General features: G+C 36.9%; 1 protein-coding gene across 5 annotated transcripts in view; it reads left to right on the forward strand.

Moving 5' to 3' along the window:
* The first annotated feature begins 430 nt into the window (after nt 1-430).
* The window catches only part of LOC126469624 (serine-arginine protein 55-like), a 28,214-nt gene continuing 10,384 nt past the window's right edge, over nt 431-18,260 (forward strand). The window contains exons 1-9 of one of the 5 annotated variants that reach the window (XM_050096749.1): nt 431-611; nt 7,746-7,869; nt 8,869-8,939; nt 9,163-9,264; nt 9,930-9,956; nt 12,552-12,621; nt 13,526-13,599; nt 13,684-13,878; nt 17,335-17,469. In XM_050096749.1, coding sequence (XP_049952706.1) covers nt 7,747-7,869; nt 8,869-8,939; nt 9,163-9,264; nt 9,930-9,956; nt 12,552-12,621; nt 13,526-13,599; nt 13,684-13,878; nt 17,335-17,469 — 797 coding nt within the window. In that variant the 5' untranslated portion in view covers nt 431-611; nt 7,746. Of the gene's footprint in view, nt 612-7,745; nt 7,870-7,907; nt 8,035-8,868; nt 8,940-9,162; nt 9,265-9,294; nt 9,403-9,929; nt 9,957-12,551; nt 12,622-13,525; nt 13,600-13,683; nt 13,879-17,334; nt 17,470-18,260 lie in introns of all 5 variants that reach the window. The other 4 variants (XM_050096747.1, XM_050096748.1, XM_050096746.1 and 1 more) reach the window with 4 other exon arrangements.

Consider the following 18,260-nt stretch of genomic DNA (forward strand, 5'->3'; position numbering starts at 1 on the left):
TAATTTGTTATGTGTGGTTCTTAAGCAGTTTATACAGATATGATTTATAGAGTTCATTTTATATCGTTTCCATTCACAGCAGTGCATATTCGCTTATGAAGTAACAATAATCATGAAAAACAACTACAAATGCCGGTGGTAGCCATATTGAATCTTCAGAACTAGCAACTAGCAATTGCCGGTTTGCCACTTCTATGCAACGTTGCCATTTACTCAGTACCCTATATGATAACTTACTTAATTTAAAACATGATGGCTCATTATATCAAATTTCTAAAGTTGATTAGGGCCAGTTGGGTTTCGTTGTACTATCTTATTAGTCTGTGCGCCCTTGGATAGCTGCCGAAGTCTTTCAAATCTTTAGTAGAAACTGTGGAGGGGGATTTCATCTTGAAACGGAAGTTAAGAACTTTGATCGAATGTTCGTGCAGTTAGTGTTGGTATCCCCGACGTTTGGATGAAGCTTTTTCGACGAGCCATTCGTGTGTAGTGATTGGAGTTGTTATAGAATACAATAGACTTAAAGCTTATTAGTTTGTAAAGGTAACTGATTTGTTCCCTTGGTCTGCAAGTTCCAACATATTGATTGAAGATTGCAGGCTAACTCTGAAGTAAGTGCATTCGGCCTATTGAATGGGCTCAATTTTGGCGTTAGAAGATTGATGCTAAGATTTGTTTGGAGGCAAATTTATCTTTTAAGTTCTCCATAAAGTTATGGGGAGTGTGTATTTTTAGTTTGCAAAAACATTTAATGAATTTTCTTTTTAAATTGTTGTATATGTAAAGTGAGGTCGTTCTGTGTTTCATAGTTTCATTCCAAAGTAAATAAGCCTCACTTTCGAAAGCTTGAACTCTCGTCATTAAGGTACAAAAAAAACAAAACAAGTGAAGACATTTTGCCATTGTTTGCTTCAAACATTCAAATATCACTTCATTAACAGTTGTGCGTGATTATTCCCACGTTTAATTTAGAGTTGTAACGCTAGCAAGAGAGAAAAGACTTTCCAGCAAGCTACCGGTTACACAGACCACAAAGGGTAAACAATTCGTCATAGAATTATATTGGCATTTTTCATTTGTTGTAGTTCATTTAGAGATTAGTGGGTAAATTATGTCTTAATTCCAGTCGCCTTCATATTCTTGTACGTAAGTCGCAATTAACGTACCATAGAACTGCATTTCATGTGGATGTCAGTTACTGGGTGCCTGTTTTTGAAAGCTTAAGCTTAGAAGAAAACCCACCAGAACAGTAGCAAAAGTAGAGACTTTAAAACGCAATGAAGCAGGTGGTGTGGAAGTAAATGAAGCATCCCTCCTGACCAAACTTAGTGATTTTTATTGATGAGGAGCAATAATGTTTCACTTTTCGGTAGTAGCTTTAGAAAAATCGATGCCCATGTTATTAATTGTTAAAATTTCATGTGTAATGTTAACAACGGATATGTGCCCAACATAATGGTGTATCACAAGTTGACTTTTGTATCCCCTCTTTCATATGAATTTGTTGTAGGTGTTCATATTTGATTAGAGAGGTGGGCTTAACTGGTGGGAAAGGAAGATGAAAATATTGCAATAATTAAATTAATTTTATTTTATGAGTGCCGTATACGACCAAAGTGATGTAATCATTGAGACATGCATGATGGAATGCATATTAGTACAGTTAAGCTTCTTTTGTCTTAACCTCAGCTGTTTGGATTTGGATTATTAGCACCTTTCAATACAGAATTTATATTTGGATTAGTACTGTTAGTCTGGAACTGGGCATGTCACAATGAAAATTTGTCTACTCCAATCAGGGGTAAAATTGTTTTATTGAATTTTTTTGTATTGATGATTAAATAATTAAATAATTAAATTTTTCCTTCAAAACACTAACCCAGTCTCACAATTACTTAATGAGCATCCTTCCCTCCCCCCCCCCCCCCCCCCCCCGCCGGTTAGCTATGTTTATGTTGCAAGAAAGTTTAAAACCCAGTATTATCAAAATGAATTCTTGGGACAGTAGATAGTGGGCTTCAATAAATATGCTGGTTCTTCTTAATTTGTGTAAGGTTAATTGTGTAACTTTCATATGTTAATTAAATTTTCACAATTAAATATAGTTTGCTTTTCATTTTTAAAAATGGGGTTTAAAAACCGAATCTTTTGGTTAAATTAGAACCACCCCTGTTGAAATCTACTGCCAAGGGTCAGGTTCTATGACAGTAGCCACTTCACGAAACATTGATATTATTGATGGTGTCACATAACTTAAGCCCTCACATTTGTCTGTGAACACACCTCAGATACGGAAACAACCTTACCTGATGCACAGAGTGCACCCAGCTGCAGTTGGTTGCTCTTGCTGGTACTAATGTGTCACTTTGAATCAGAAGAAATTATCTGGTTTGTGGTGCCTATCTAAAGCAGTAAAGGCAGCTAGTCTTGCTTGTGAGATGAAGGCAGAACTCACCATCTGTAGTGTTGTCAACAGGACCAATATTGGACAGAGCCGAGTGAAGGGTCTGAGTTAGAGACTCGCACAGTTGTGAAACTGTGTAGGCGGCAGACTCCTTGACTTGTGCCATAGGTTGGTGTGTTCTGTGTAAATAAGTCTGGGGTCTCTCACAAATGGGACAGGTTCATGGGTAGAGGAGGCTGTGATGCGTGGACTGGGCAGTCCAGGGTCTCTGGGAAAATACGTTGAACAATTCAAAGAAGACTTCTCATTTCATTTAGGTATACCACTCAAACAATTGTAGTTTTTGATGCCTTTAATCTACTGTTGACATGCTGGTGAAAATACATTTTTAAAGTTGGTGGTAGGCAGAAAACATTGTCCAGAATTGTACTAAGTGCTTCCTCAGAAGATTATTTTGAGCAATCAGTGAATGGAGCCACGTTGAAGTATCAGTGGTCAGAAAAACACACTTTGTCTTAGCTGCAAATAATCCTGAGCAAATAGGTTGCATCATGGTGGACACAGGGATTAGTGACAACAATGTTGCTGTAGTGCGATTGATACAACATCCAAATACACCAAAAATAAACCTAGAATATATTTATTTAAAAATGAAACATAATTGGTGCCCCTCCTAAGAGTCTCCACTCCTCCCTAACTAACTGTGAAAGTGTAGGCTATCTGTGGCTGAAATTCAGAGAGTATCAGCGGCAGTTGAGAGATTTATACTGAATAAATTAAAGATGGTATTGATCCTCCGTAGTACACAAAACAGGTCAGATCAGCTGTTGCTGAAACAATGAGAAAAGCATGCCAAATTTATAAGAATTCAAAATCACCAGGATTGGTAGTGATTTACAAGAGGTCAAAATTCATCATCTACTTCAGTATAAGATGCTTAAATACTTCCACAAAAAAACTATCTTGAAATTTAGTTGAAAATCGAGAAAGATTCTGGGTCATACTAAAAGTACAGGAGTGGCCGAACACATTGCTACCTTCACTTTGTGATGGCAATGGAAACGTTACTGATGACAGTGCCACAAAAACAGAATTTCTCAACTTGGTTTCCCAAAATTTCTTCAACAAAGAAGTTGAAATAAATATTAGAGTGTGAATCAAGAACAGCTGCAGACATGAGCAACGTAGTTGATATCATCTATGTTGCTAAGCAGCGTAAATCGCTTAATAAAAGAAAGCCTTCTGGTTCAGATTGTACATCAGTTAAGTCCCTTTAAGAGTATGATGCAATAGCTCCATTCTTGGCAGTCAAATATGACGACTTGCTTGTCGGAAAAACTATACGTAAAGACTAGAAATTTGAACAGGTCATGCCAATACTCAAGAAAGGGAATAGAATAATCTGTTACAGACCCATAACACAGATGTCAGTTTGTTATAGGGCTTTGAAGCATATACTGTTCCAACATTATGAATTACCTCAAGGAAAGTGATCTATTGACAGATAGCACAGATTCAGAAAAGAATGTTCTAGTGAAACACAGCTATTTATTCTCTTGAAGTAATGAATGCTAACAACAGAGAATCTCAGATTGATTCCATGTTTCTGGATTTCCGGAAGGTGTTTGATCTCTATCCCACATGCAATTTCTAATCAAACTACGTGCCTAGGAAGTATCATCTCAGTTGTGACTGGAATCGAGATTTCCTATAAGAAAGGTTATAATTTGTAGTAATTGACAGGAAGTTGTTGAGTAAAACAAGTGCTATCTAGTGTTCACATTTGAAGTGTTGCAGGCTCTGTTCCTGACCTATATAAGTGATTTAGGAGACAGAGCAGCCCTCTTAGATTGGTTGCAGATCATGCTGCCATTTACCGTCCTGTAAAGTCATCAGATGGTCAAAACCATTTGCCAAAAATCTAAATGAGATATCTGAATGGTGTGAAAACTTTGACTCTTAAATAATGAAGAGCGAAGTCATCCACATAAGTGCTAAAAGTAATCTGCTACATTTCCATTATACAATAAATCACACAAATGTAAAGGCTGTGAATTCAACTAAATAATTTGGGGATTACAGTTATGAATGAGTTTAAATTTAAACATTACATAGATAATGGTGTGGGGGAATTGAACCATAGGCTGTGATTTATTGGCAGAACACTTCGAAAATGCAACATGTCTGCTAAAGAGGCTGCCTGCACTACACTGATCGTTCCTCTTTTGTAGTGTTATGCTCTGGGGGATCCGCATCAGATAGGATTGACAAAGGACATCGAAAAATTTCGAAGAAGGGCAGATTGTTTTGTATTATCGTGAAAGTGTGGAAAGAGTGCCATTGATATGAATTGGAGTGGCAATAATTGAAACAAAGGCATTTTGCGTTTCTTGGAGTGATTTTTCTCCCAAATGTGAAAATATTTTGCTGGTGCCCACCTGTTTAGGGAGAAATGATAATTGTAATAAAATAAATCAGAGCTCATATGGATAGACGTAAGCATTCATTTATTCTCGCGTACTATTAGAGAATGTAACAGAAGAGAAATGGTCTGAAAGTGGTTTGATGAACCCTTTGCCAGGCACTTAGGTGAATTGGAGTCTACCTTTTTAAAAATTTTTCTTTCTTTCAATTTGGATTTTGTAATTGGAGAATTTAGTCCATAGAGCTCAGCTAGTTTCTATAAGCCTGATAGAAACATTATGCATGGTTCGACCTAATATTTCAATAGGAATCCTAGAGGTTTAATCTCGTATTCTTGCTTTAAGTTCTTTGTGGTACCCTCGCACAGTGCAGTAACCTTGCTGCTGGACAATATATGCTCATGTAGCTGACACGGATTTTACTGAGACCAATACTGAAAATTTTGTCCATTGACAAAGCCACTGAGGTGGAAGTGAGCTTCATCTGACATCAACATGTTGTTAATGAAATTGTAGTGATTGTGCACTTTTGCTAGCATGTGTTCAGCATATTGTCTGTGCATTAGCAGATTGTTAGGTTGAAGTTGCTGAATGATCGGCAGCTGGTACAGAGGGGACTTTAAAATCACTTTCAGTATATGTTGAACACTCAAACGATGCAACTGTAGAGACCCTGTGTGATGTCGAACGGAGCACTGTGGGCTTGTTACCAAAGCAGTTTGCACAGTCTGGATATTGCCCACCGTATGAGCAGGTTGGGGTCTCTCTGCGATTGTTTCTTCAGTGCTTCAAAATTTTGAACACAGGTGTAGATTACATGCATCGAGGGAACGTGACCATGTCGTCCAGTGTTGAAATAACACTGAAATTCTCAGTGTGCGGTGTCCAGACTTCGATACTTGTAAAAGGCTTTCATTGCAGAGGGATGGTGCACAATGTTCCATTGCTCCATGTTTACTGTTTGCTGAATGGGAAGATAGAGCAAGCAGCATTCTCTGCCATTTGGCACCACGTATCTCGCTGCATTGCTATAACGCTTCACAGAATTTCCCATTCTTTTGAGCCACCCTGAAATTTATCTGCTTAGTAAATTCAGTGTAAATTTGCTCTGGGGGCCATACCTTCTTAGGTGAGCATCAGTTTAAAATTAGCATATGATCTTATTTTCACATGTTATTGGTACATGTGAAAATGTTGAATTTTTTTCTGATTTCATGTTTGAAATTAATTTCCAAATGCTTTCTTATTTTAGTCGTTTAGTTTTTTGTGTTTCACACACTAATCATCATTATTTCAATTTTACCATAATGGGAAAAGTAATTTCTGCTGCTATTTCCTAAGTGTATTTGTGACTTCTTACAACTTGTTGTGCTAGCGATTTAGTTGACGAGCAACAAAATTTGAAATCCAGTCTCCCCCCCCCCCCCCCCCCTTCTATCTGGAGGTGTCCTGGTTTATATTTGCCACAGTTTGAATATGACTTGAGGGGTGTGTGTGTGTGTGTGTGTGTGTGTTCCCCCCCCCCCCCCCCCCCACTTGCAACAGTGCAGTTACCATAGAATATTATATAAAATTTAATGGATTAACATTTGATTAGTCTGATAATTACTAAATTAGTCATATTTATAATTGTTAAAACTGTCATGAAATTAGAACCTTTTACATTTGCTCAATTTAGTGGTCTTAAGTTAATTTTGGCGCAGTATCTTGAACATGGCAATCGTTACTTCAATTTTTGTAAGTTGTCAGATAACTGGAGTTGTATAAAATGTAACTCAGCTATGTTTATAAGTGCCTTTCTGTCCTGTCATCTTAATTTGCAAAGCAGAGATGAGTTTCACTACAAAATGTTGGTGTAACTACCCTCCCAGTTATATTGGAAAGATTCGGTTAATTATTTAAATTGAACATTGTTCTTCTTTTCTAATAAATATCTTGTATACGTACTAGAATAAGCTGCTTGCTGATAGTTACATTCTGGTACTACTTAAAGGAAAGCTTGTATACAAGATGAATTCTTTTGTTAGTGTAATTATAAATTCTTATGTTTTGCTTTAAATATAAACACACACTTGAACAGAAAATCTGTGAACTGCTGTTCAAAAATAAAAGATGAAGTTGTCACATTTAATTGCATCTTTATTTAATTGGAAAATATTGGGCCATTCCATGCTCAGCGAATGCAAGGTTTTGTCATTTAAAATGTCAAAGCAGCAAGCTCATATTTGTGCAGTTTTTAAAATTGCAGAATTTTAAACTCTTGAATACTTTGATTTAATCTTGTATATATTTTTGTAATATTAGGTAAGCAGGAGATCCTCTGAAGATCTTTGAACTGGAAAAAGTAAATAATAATAATAATTTATGAATTATCATTTTGCATCAGTAGTCATTCATATATAAATTGGATGGGTGGCACTAGAATCAGTTCTCAAACTGTGGAGCAAACAGTAAAGATAGTGCAAATTTTTTCGTTACTACCCTAGTGCTGTGAATCGTACTATGCTTTTATTGTTTACTTTAAGAATTGGGTGTACCTGTGAGTGTGTGGTGTCATCACTGAAGAACCATAACTCATAATTAAAATTGTGAGAACCTACCTCCGCACTAAAGTTTGTTCAGTTATTTTCTATTTATGGTAGCCAATAATAGGTTCGATGTAATAATTTTTCTTGGATGTATTATAATAATTAACCAATGTGCATTTCCTTGCACTATCTTGATACTAACTTGCAAGAGAACGTAATTTCTTTCCCAATTTTTGTGCAAAATTAGTACCTTCAGTGTGATTTAACTTATCGTTACCAAGCTTTGTTGTATTACATCTGACGTGGAATGGCCCACGATTTTCACTTGGAGTTGTAGGAAAGTTCTTGGTTTTTGGACATTGATGTGACAGGTCTCTTGTTTCGTTTAAGAATGGGAACCAGAGTTTTCATTGGAGGATTAACATACCGCGTTCGAGAACACGACCTTGAGAAGTTCTTCCGGAAATATGGTAGAATCAAGGAAATCGCAATGAAGAATGGATTTGCGTTTGTGGTAAGTGTGATTTAAATTTGAATTCCGTTTTATTGCAGCATGGTAGGCACAAGGGTATATGTCGGAGGACTTCCATATGGTGTCAGGCAGAAGGACCTCGAACGATTTTTCAAAGGTTATGGTCGAATTCGTGAAATTCTCCTCAAGAATGGCTATGGATTTTGTGTAAGTATTAATTGATAGTCATACTTGGTGTAGGTTGAATTTACTGGAAACATTTCCAAGAATTCTGGATTTTTGTAGAGTTCAAGAATTTGTGTTCATTTTGTCAGATATTTCTGTAGCGGTTTGCCATTGCCAGATCATGACTGTGTTTTATTATAGATGTCTGATTCATGGATCTGATTCAAATTTTTGTATTGAAAAAGTTAATTTGTTATATATCAACAGCATTATAGTGGAATAGTGTTTTCTCGGTAATTGTCATTCCCATTTTTGTCATTTAGTCAGAAGACAAAACTGTTGAGGGTTGTGAAGATTTCAGTACACTTATTGCTCCAGTTGTCAGCACATATTGTAATAGTGGCTCATCTGTCTACTTTGTACATTTTAAACTGTGGAAATATTCTCAAGAGATGCAAATTTTGTAGTGGTTGTAGTGAGCTTTCTGTTAGACAAGGAATGTAATGTGGACTTCACTGTGATATGGCTACATGGTTTTAATTTTGTTGAGTACTTTGTAATGTAGACTTTGCCCTTCCTTAAAGGAGGAAAATAGACTTTTGCTGAAAGTTTTGATAATTGCAGGGAAAGTAGTTACCAGATTTCAAGAAATTTTATTACTGAATCATTACTACATGTACTTAATAGCTTGTGTGAATTCAGATAATTGTCAGAAGTTTTTACTGCAGTGTACATGAAAAAAAAAAAAAAAAAAAAAATAAGATGATTGTTTTCAAATTCTGAGGACTAGGAAAATTACTCCCAATGTTTATTTTCCCCAGAAATTCTGTAATCTGATAGTTATTTGGCTATAGTGAGTTATTTCTTCTGTTCCAGGAATTTGATGATTACCGTGATGCTGATGATGCTGTGTACGAATTGAATGGAAAGGAATTACTTGGAGAAAGGTAAGCATTTATTTTATCTGAATGTATAATTTAGTTAAGAAATTGAAAACTAACATTCTTTTCAGATTGTGAATGTAATGAGATGTGATGATTTTATGTTTTTGTCTGTGTTCCTGCTTTTCTTAACAGGTTTTTTAGCCTCTTAGCCTGATGCGTTGATGTCTGGTGCCCTGTGGATGTGGCCCACTGGCCCACGGTGAAGTGACAACTCTTTTGATTTCAGGGTGATTGTTGAGCACGCCCGTGGTACAGCAAGAGGAGAACCTCGTCTCTATGGTGGTGGAATGGGAGGCTACACACGTCGGCGTTCATCGTGGATGGACAAGTAAGCCGATATTATTGCTTGTTGTTGCAGAGTCTCTGTAGAGAAAGCGCGTGGTACACCGCGCGGGAGTGACATGTGGCGAGATTGGAGTAGAAGTCGAGGCCCTCCCCCGCGAAGGCGGAGCCGCGATCGGGCCAAGTAAGCGGTTAGGGTGTCGTTTCATTGATATTACTGTCACAGTTTTTCCTCACCCACCATGGTGACTTTTGTTTTGTAAAAAGATAACTGGTGAGTAGCACCCCTTTCATTATTTCAAAGGAATAAGCATTTACCTTTCATAGGCCATCATTAATTACAGATACTTACTTATCATAAATTTATAGTTAATACTCCCACAGAATAAGCAGACTGAAAGCATGAATTCATGGAATCGAACATTTGTTATTGTATTGACAGGTGTTAAATAGCTGCAGATTTATGCAAAGTGAGAGGGCAAGGCACTCCTTTTTATGCCTTCACATTTCCTAAAAAATTTTGGGGTCATTAAACATGTTTGGAAACTGAGTTTGTGCTGTTCAGTACTAATTATAACAGTGTGAAAACTTAAGATAATGATCTCTGTAGTATATAATGTAGTAATTGAGGGTTTTCGGTTACATAAAATAAGGCATGAGGGAGTGTCTTGTTTGTGGAAGTCACTGAGCTTATGACTTCATTTGTTTCAGGGATATGGATGTCTATTATCATGACAGGTATGTTTATTCTTTTCATATTAATACAGATACTGTTTGTTATTTTTGGGTTCATTTACATTGTCACAAATCATCATTCAGCTCATTCCATTAGGTGGTGTATTTTGAACTGATTTTATTTCCTTATATTGCTATGTTTTGTAAGCCAATAAAGAATGAAATTTAAGGATTGAGTGCAAGAGAATAACGTATTTGGTGTTAATGGATAAAATGTTGCCGCCTTACATAAGGGAGGTGTGTGTGTGTGTGTGTGTGTGTGTGTGTGTGTGTGTGTGTGTGTGTGTGTGTGTGTGTGTTTTTAAACAAATGTTTCTTTAACAGTACAGTTGATACAGGGGTGTTAACACAGGAGCTAATTGCACAGATGAAGAGGTCTCAAGTTGTTTGATAACCATACCTTTTCTGCTGTGTTGTCACAATTAAACACCGAAAATGCAAATTGTTCACATGAAAGGTTTTAGTATGTGTAGCTCAGAGAAGGTGTACGGTTTACTGTATTCATGGTAACAACAGACTTGACCAAATCCAAGACATAACCAGCAGTTCCTAGTAAGAACAGAGGGAGGAAGTTAGGAACCAAAACTTCTAAAACCAGTTCGTCAGTAGGTGAGGACTGAGTACAATAGCAAAAAGATAAACATTTTTTGCTGGGATATATATATATATAGGAAAAATGTCTGAGGACAACATGACTGGAACATTGAAACTGTCTGCCTAATAAAACAATGTCAAAATAATGACTAATGGTACACCATTATTAAATTTCATCAACCAGCCACTGTCTCACATTATTAAGCCCAAAATGGAGTTACATTTTCCCTAATACAAGTCCATAACTATAATATATATATATATATATATATATATATCTCACTTTGTTGAGGGCCTATCGCAAAATTCAGTCTATGCTACAAAATGAGCCAGAAACTTTTTAATTCTTTCAACATACCCCATGTTAAATGACCAGTTGTAAAATGGGGAGATTTGGAATTAGGAAGGACGATGGTACCATTGGTACTTTTTGCCCCATATCATCCTTCAGTAGAACAAGATTTTGGTTTACTTTCGGTCTGTTGGTCTCCATGTGGTGACCTGTGAACTAAAAATTGAAGTGAAATTATCTGGAGACATAACAGGGTTTGGCTCAGTGGGAGCTTTCTGTTTATGAAAAAGTCTTTTTTAAAATTGTTTAGTGCAATGTATGATAAGCTGCATCAACACTGTAATATGTTTCATTATTGTGGTGATGTGAATGGTGCAGGGGCAAGACACTGGACTTGTATTAGGGAAAATGTAACTCCATTTTGGGCTTAATAATGTGAGACAGTGGCTGGTTGATGAAATTTAATAATAGTGTACCATTAGTCGTTATTCTGATATTGTTTTATTAGGCAGACAGTTTCAATGTTCCAGTCATGTTGTCTTCAGACATGTCTCGTGAACAACACTAAGCAGCACTCGAGCATGTGTAAGACAAGGCACCAACATTCATATCTGGTTCTGTAGATACCTGAACTGAAGTGTGAAGAGCACACTTCCTTGTGAAGTTTGGGTTTTTATGGAACCAGATTCAATATGTTAGTGCGTTGTCTTATGCATGGAGAAGATGCGATTGGATGTTAAAACTGGTGGCCTAATAAAACAATATCCAAGTAACAGCTTTTGGTACAGTATTAGTACATGGTAATTGGGAGGTTTGCAGTTCAGATCACTATCCAGCCATCCACATTTAGGTTTTTCATGGTTTCCCTAAATCATTGAAGGCTAAAGCTGGATGGTTCATTAGAAGACGACATGGCCAATATCCTTGACTAATACTGAGATAATATGAGCCTATGCTCAGTCTGAAATTATCTCATTGTCAGGATATTAAATCCTAAGCTTCTTTACTTTCTACAATACAGTGTATTGTTGAATTGTCTTTTAGCCACTTCCTGGAGAATACACCCCAACCCTGTGTTCAGTTTCATAGCATTCTATAGGCATCATTAATTAATATGAAAAATGTGGTGTGGACACTACAACATGGAAGTCAGCCGTGATTGTAAACAGGTGAGAAAATCTAACGTACAAGGGGAGAGGAGAGGTGCAGGGGAACAAGCTCCATCTCACTACCATAGGGCTAGCAGTGTACACCTTGGATTTGTGCTTCTGCGAATGCACAACTGACATGGTCAAAGGGATCACCAGTTCTTTCTAGTGTTGAGTCACACTGATACCCATTATGGAACAGGATTACTCATTTCTCTCTTTTCAAGATAAGAAAAAACAAGCAGGCCGAAGCAAAGCAGAGTGCTTAAAGCATTTGGTAATGGCTGCTGTGCAGTTGGTTGCTTAGGTGAACAATGTAGTAAATGTGGTAGTTCAGGTGCAACCTCTATCTTGTGCAACCATAATTAAAAACACCTTCACATGAAACTGCCATGTTAAAGTGTCCACATAGTATTACAGTTTTAGTTTTCATGAGATGTAGTTTCAGTATTATTAAAAATAAGGGGACTTCCAGTATATATGTAAAATATTAATTGTTGTATCTTTTTAAATATTATGTACTTCCTTGAATCATTGCATGCACAGGGTTGCTTTTACTTCTAGGTATGGACCACCAACAAGAACTGAGTATCGCTTGATTGTGGAAAATCTTTCTAGCAGAATAAGCTGGCAGGTATGATAATTTTAATGTTTTAAACCAAAGATGTTAAAATGAAATTTTGTCAGGGCTAACCTGTGCTCACAGAGCTAGATTTAAAATTTTTGCTGTTTATTCAGACCGTATATGAAGTGCGTTTTTGGAAGTGTAGTTACTGTATTAGCTGCATTAAGGATGGTATAAAGCTTGTAATAAGTGGAAATTTAAATTAAGTGGTGGTGGTGGTTTAATTGGAGGATTATCTTTCATGAAGGGAGAAATCAAATCCCCAAATGTGCTGTAAGAAATATAGAACTGTTCAACAACAGGACATTGAATACATGTGAAGTGATAAACATATGTGCCAGCACTATTATAGTTTTCTATTGCTTGCACTTAAAGTATCTTATACCTTCACTCAATGTTTGGAGTAGGAGGAAGGACATAAAACAAACAAATATTCACTTCTATCTCAAGCTGTGTGTTTATTTTTTATTTATTTTTGCTCATTGATGGGCTCTTACTCAAGAGTATACAGAAGAGTGGATGCATAATAGTTCAGTGGGATTAATAGGTATTCATGTTTTGTATGTATAATGCCTGGAATTTAAGGCAGTTGACAGGTGTGGAATGGAATGTGAGTAACAGGGCATAGATCACCATTCACCGTAAAAGTGAAATATTTCATAAATGTTTTCCAGTGTTTGATAGTGTGTGCAGAAGGTTATTGAACACAATTGGCCATACTACTGCTGCTATGGTACTTAATCTCACTCCTCGGAATCCATACACAATTGTCTCCCCTGAAATTCGAACTTCATTCCAGTACCTCATGTTTTGGTTTAGCACATTATTTACTGCTGTATATTTGAAGGATTGTTTACTGTGTATTCTGGTAATACTTGGATTCTTACTACTTAGTTCACATTATCTATTACAGGATCTGAAGGATTTTATGAGACAGGCTGGAGAAGTTACATACGCTGATGCTCACAAACAGCGTCGAAATGAAGGGTATGTACAAATTGGAGTGACAAAATGTTTACATGAGTCAATTTAAAAATAAGTTGCAGTATGTAATGTTGGATTATTTTGCAGGGTGGTAGAGTTTGCGTCATACTCTGACATGAGGAATGCACTTCAAAAGTTAGATGACACAGAACTTAATGGCCGTCGTATCCGTCTAATTGAAGATACACATTCGAGTAGAGGCAGACGGTCCCGTTCGTCTAGTTCGCGGTCTAGGTCTCCTTCGCGTTCCAGATCACGTCGTCGCAGCAGGACTCGTTCAAGGTAAGTAAATAACATTTTAAATTGGCCCATTACTGCCTTAACTCAACAGGGAGACTACTCTCATTACAGAGGAATTGTCTTCTTTGTGTGCATCTTGTTTTTCGATTGTGAACTGTGTTCTTACTCAGTGGTAATATTCATCAAAACTAGTAAATTCAGTGATAGACAATGAGCAGTTGGCCAATACATCTTTTGCATTCTGCAGGAAGGCAGAACTGATGTTGTTGCGCAACTTCACAGCCAACAACCTGTATAAATATTTTGAACATCTGAATGAACAGGGGCAAAATCAGTTCTGATTAGACAGCAACCACTGGTTATGGAACATATCTGATAAACACAGATTTACTGTATCAGTTCATCAGACTTTGTACCACTGCCAGTGTGTTGGCAAGTTTTAACTTGCCACAGCCTAATCATACAGTTGTAGGTCAGTCCCATAGTAATATGCTGCACTTAATAGTTCCTTAATAAAACGAGCAGCCTGTACTTGGGTGAATATGGTATTCTGAAGGCATGAATAATGTGGATGTTTCCAATGACAGCTGTATCACATGAAACTTGGGGAGTACGGTTATGGTGTTACATGGCTTTCAAAATCCCGAAAGGCAAATGGCTTGGGTTAATCAAAGTGACAATATTGGGGTCATCCAGAAATTAACCATTGAAGCAAATGTGAATCATCTTACTGTATTGCTAATCATTCTTTAGTAAATCTAATTGAAGGAAATTTTCTGTGTTTCGTTTAAGTAGCAAATCACCTGAAATGCATAACTTCCCTCTTCCAGTTAATTTGAGCTACAAATGTTTCACTGCAGGCATATGTTTTTGCCATTACAACTTTCTTTCATAGTTTGCTACTCAGAATCACTAAAATTCATAAGATATTTGAAATTTTTTTGGTATGTCCATTGAAACCCAAATGATACGATCTGATGAAGGCTGTACTGCAACCTATATGGAGTTGCAAACAAAAGTTCATTTAATTTGCAATTTTGTATATTGGAGAAAGGTATTTGCTGTGTAAGAGCTAAATATGTACACTTGCACTCCACAAACTATTGGGATGTGCATAGCACAGGGTACTCAATGTTTTATCACTTATTAGGGGTTCTTTGCATTTGACTTTCCTATTTAGCACAGAAAGAAAGATTGCATAAATGTGTATTTGCATGCTGTAGTTAGTCTAATCTGGTCATTGTGGTCCTTACAGGAGTGATAAAGGACTGTAGTATGTTCTTAGATTCCTTCTGTAAAAATGGTCCTTGAAATGTGAGGTAGATGTTCATAGACTGGTTAGCATTTTCATTCCTGTACCAGTTCAGGTTTTTTAGCATCTCTGTGACACACTCCCATTGTTTGATCAAACCTGTGACCATATACTTCCAGCATGCGGGATGTAATGGCACAGCAACTCTTGTTGAATTATGATACGAAAAGACAGCCAGAGTTGGGTATCTTCGTCCGTCTTTTTGCATCATAAACCTGTGACCATTTGTGCTATCCTAAGTTCTATACATTCATTATTCCCCTTTTTTTTGGTTTCATATTGGTTCCACATATGTAAGTAGCATGAGATGGAACACAGGAGTGTTTTGTTAGCTATCTCATTTATAGGCAGATAAAATTTTCCCAGTGTAGTACCAGTGAACTGAAGTCTACCACCTGCTTTACCTACTACGAAGGCAATGTGATCATTGCTCCTCGTATCCATACAAACTGTTACCTGGTTATTTGGAAGAGTTGATTGGTTACAGTTGTCCCTTATTTCTACTGAAGTCATAAGGTACTAGGTAGCTTCAGTTTGTAAAGCACATGATTTTACACTTTGAACATTTAAGGCAAGTTGCCAATCCTTGCACCACTTTGAAATCTTATAGATATTGACTGAACATTTGTGAAGCCTCTCTCTCTCTCTCTCTCTCTCTCTCTCTCTCTCTCTCTCTCTCTCTCTCTCTCTTACAGTACTTCGTTAAAGATGACTGAGGTTTATAATCGTCTGCGAAATCATTAATATCTGGAAAGGTCTCCGTACACTCCCATGGTACACATCTGAAGGTCTCTCATCTATTGATGACTTTCCATCCTGGATAGCATGCTCCTTACCAATAAATCCTCAGTCCACTAACAAATTTAGTTTGATAGTTCACATAATCACACTTCCATTAAAATGCTTGCGTGGTAGCCTAATGCTTTTCGGTTGTGGAGAAATACCCATCTGCCTGCTTGCCTTGATCCATTGCTTTCATGATATCATATGAGAAGTGTGGATTGAGTTTCACTTTAGAGATATTTACTGAATCAACATTGTGTGGAGGAAGCCATTCTGTTAGATATCTCATTACATTTGAACTTAGGGTATGTTCTGAGAGTCTAAAACAGATCAGTGTGAAATTTATTGGACAGTGGTTATGTGGATCACTTCTGCTAAAGAAGACAGATGTGAATATGTGCAGTCTTCAAAGTGCTTGGCACACTTGTTGTTGAGGGATCTGTAGTATGTTATGATTAAAAGGGTTTTTGAGAAAGACCTAAATTCTATATAGAATGTAGTAGGGATTCCATCACACCTTGTAACTGTATAATTTAGTGCTTTCAGATGTTTCTCCACACCACAGACACTAATCTATATCGTGGTGCGAGAGTTGAACCAGGATAGTTTGCATGGATTTTCCTCTGGAAAGAAACAGTTCAACATTTGCTTTGCTATACTTAATTCAGTTCCTGTATCACCTGTGAGTATTCTCTAAACAGTGCCACCAGATGTCCACATAGCTGAAGGGACAGATAGAGATAATAGACTTGTTCCTCACAAACTTCAAGAAAATTGTGCTAACCCTGCCTAATGAGGTATTCGAGAAACTTTAATTTTTTGCCTGACCCATTATATTCAAGTCAGGAAAGTTAATGGTGGACTCATTGGCATCACACAGGAAATAATGCTGTGACTTTTTTAACTGAATATATGATGTTACGTGTAAGAAGCTGTTCTGGTCCTAACATCATTTAAAGAATATAGCATGCTCTTCTGGAATTTTCCTATGTAAGTGGAATGTTTTTAAAGTACAAAAACAATTTTTAATTTAAGTCTTCTGTGATCATTTAGGCATCTGTGTCCTTAGCCCTAAAATTAATACTTTTGAAACATCTCTGATGTGTGTTGCCACAGCAGTGGCACTCTAAACCTGATCCAGAACTTAGTAATACTGGTCTCAGTTTGTACCAGTATGTTTTAAAATTTTGAGATTGTGCAAGTGTACCATCACAGCAAAATCATAAATTAGCATTTATGCCATACCATACCTGAGCTCATGCTGTTCAAGTTTCGTAACACGAGCTATGAGACACATGATTCTTTCTGTACAACATGTCCTGCCAGTGCATAATACTGAAACTGTTAATTGTGAATGTAGTATTTGCAAATGTTTATTAAAATTTGTAATTCCTTTGTTACAGATCCAGGAGCCGTGGTAGTCGTTCAAGGAGTCATTCTAAATCGAAGTCTGTTGGTCGTTACAAATCGCCATCTCGTTCAAAGTCAAGATCACGCTCAAAATCAAAGTCCCGGTCAAAGTCAAGATCACGCTCAAAGTTAGTGTTTATCATGAAACTTTTACTGTTTCATTGAATATAATACTTAATTTGAATGCTTAATTGTATGGTAGTTGATCATTCTTTCTTGTGTACCATGTTATGTTCACGATGGCCAGCCTGTTGAGAACTAGGTAAGCTTTATTAACTGATGTGAATTATTATTCTGCTCACTGCTGTTGGTACTATGATAAAGCGTTAGTTAACACACAGACTGTTAGAGGTGGTGTGGAAATAATTACAGGTATAATGGCTTAGTGGCGAGATCTTACAAAATCAAAACTGGGAAGTTGGTTACAATTGATGTTTACTAATCTTTGGCTCACTTATCTGTAGATGCAGGTCCCATCTTCCCGTATACAATTATTGAGATATGTTTAACAGAACATACAATTTTGGGACAGTGGTGGAGCAATGAACAGTTGGTGGTGTCTCCAAACAGTCAGGTTTGGGATACAACAGAGCCATTATAAATGACATTTTACTTTTGAAAACCCACATTCACTCAGATACGGGTAAGAAACCAAAGGCTACTGAATAAAATTAATTAAAAAATAGTTTTGCTACTGTTACTTATTTTGGGGTAGGTAATGCAACTGATAATGTAAAAGTCCAAGATGGGATAACAACATGGAAAGAGTAGATTGCTATAACATTTCATCTGGCTTCCTCAGCCAGTTATAGGGGAATCTTCAGTTTAATGTTAGCTCCAAACTACGGTGCAGCTTCATACTTTTCACACTGATGAACAAGGTGAAGGTGGTGAAAGAACGGATAACTGAAAGAAACAT

Source organism: Schistocerca serialis, chromosome 3 (assembly GCF_023864345.2).
Source record: "Schistocerca serialis cubense isolate TAMUIC-IGC-003099 chromosome 3, iqSchSeri2.2, whole genome shotgun sequence".
Taxonomy (NCBI): Eukaryota; Metazoa; Arthropoda; class Insecta; order Orthoptera; family Acrididae; genus Schistocerca; species Schistocerca serialis.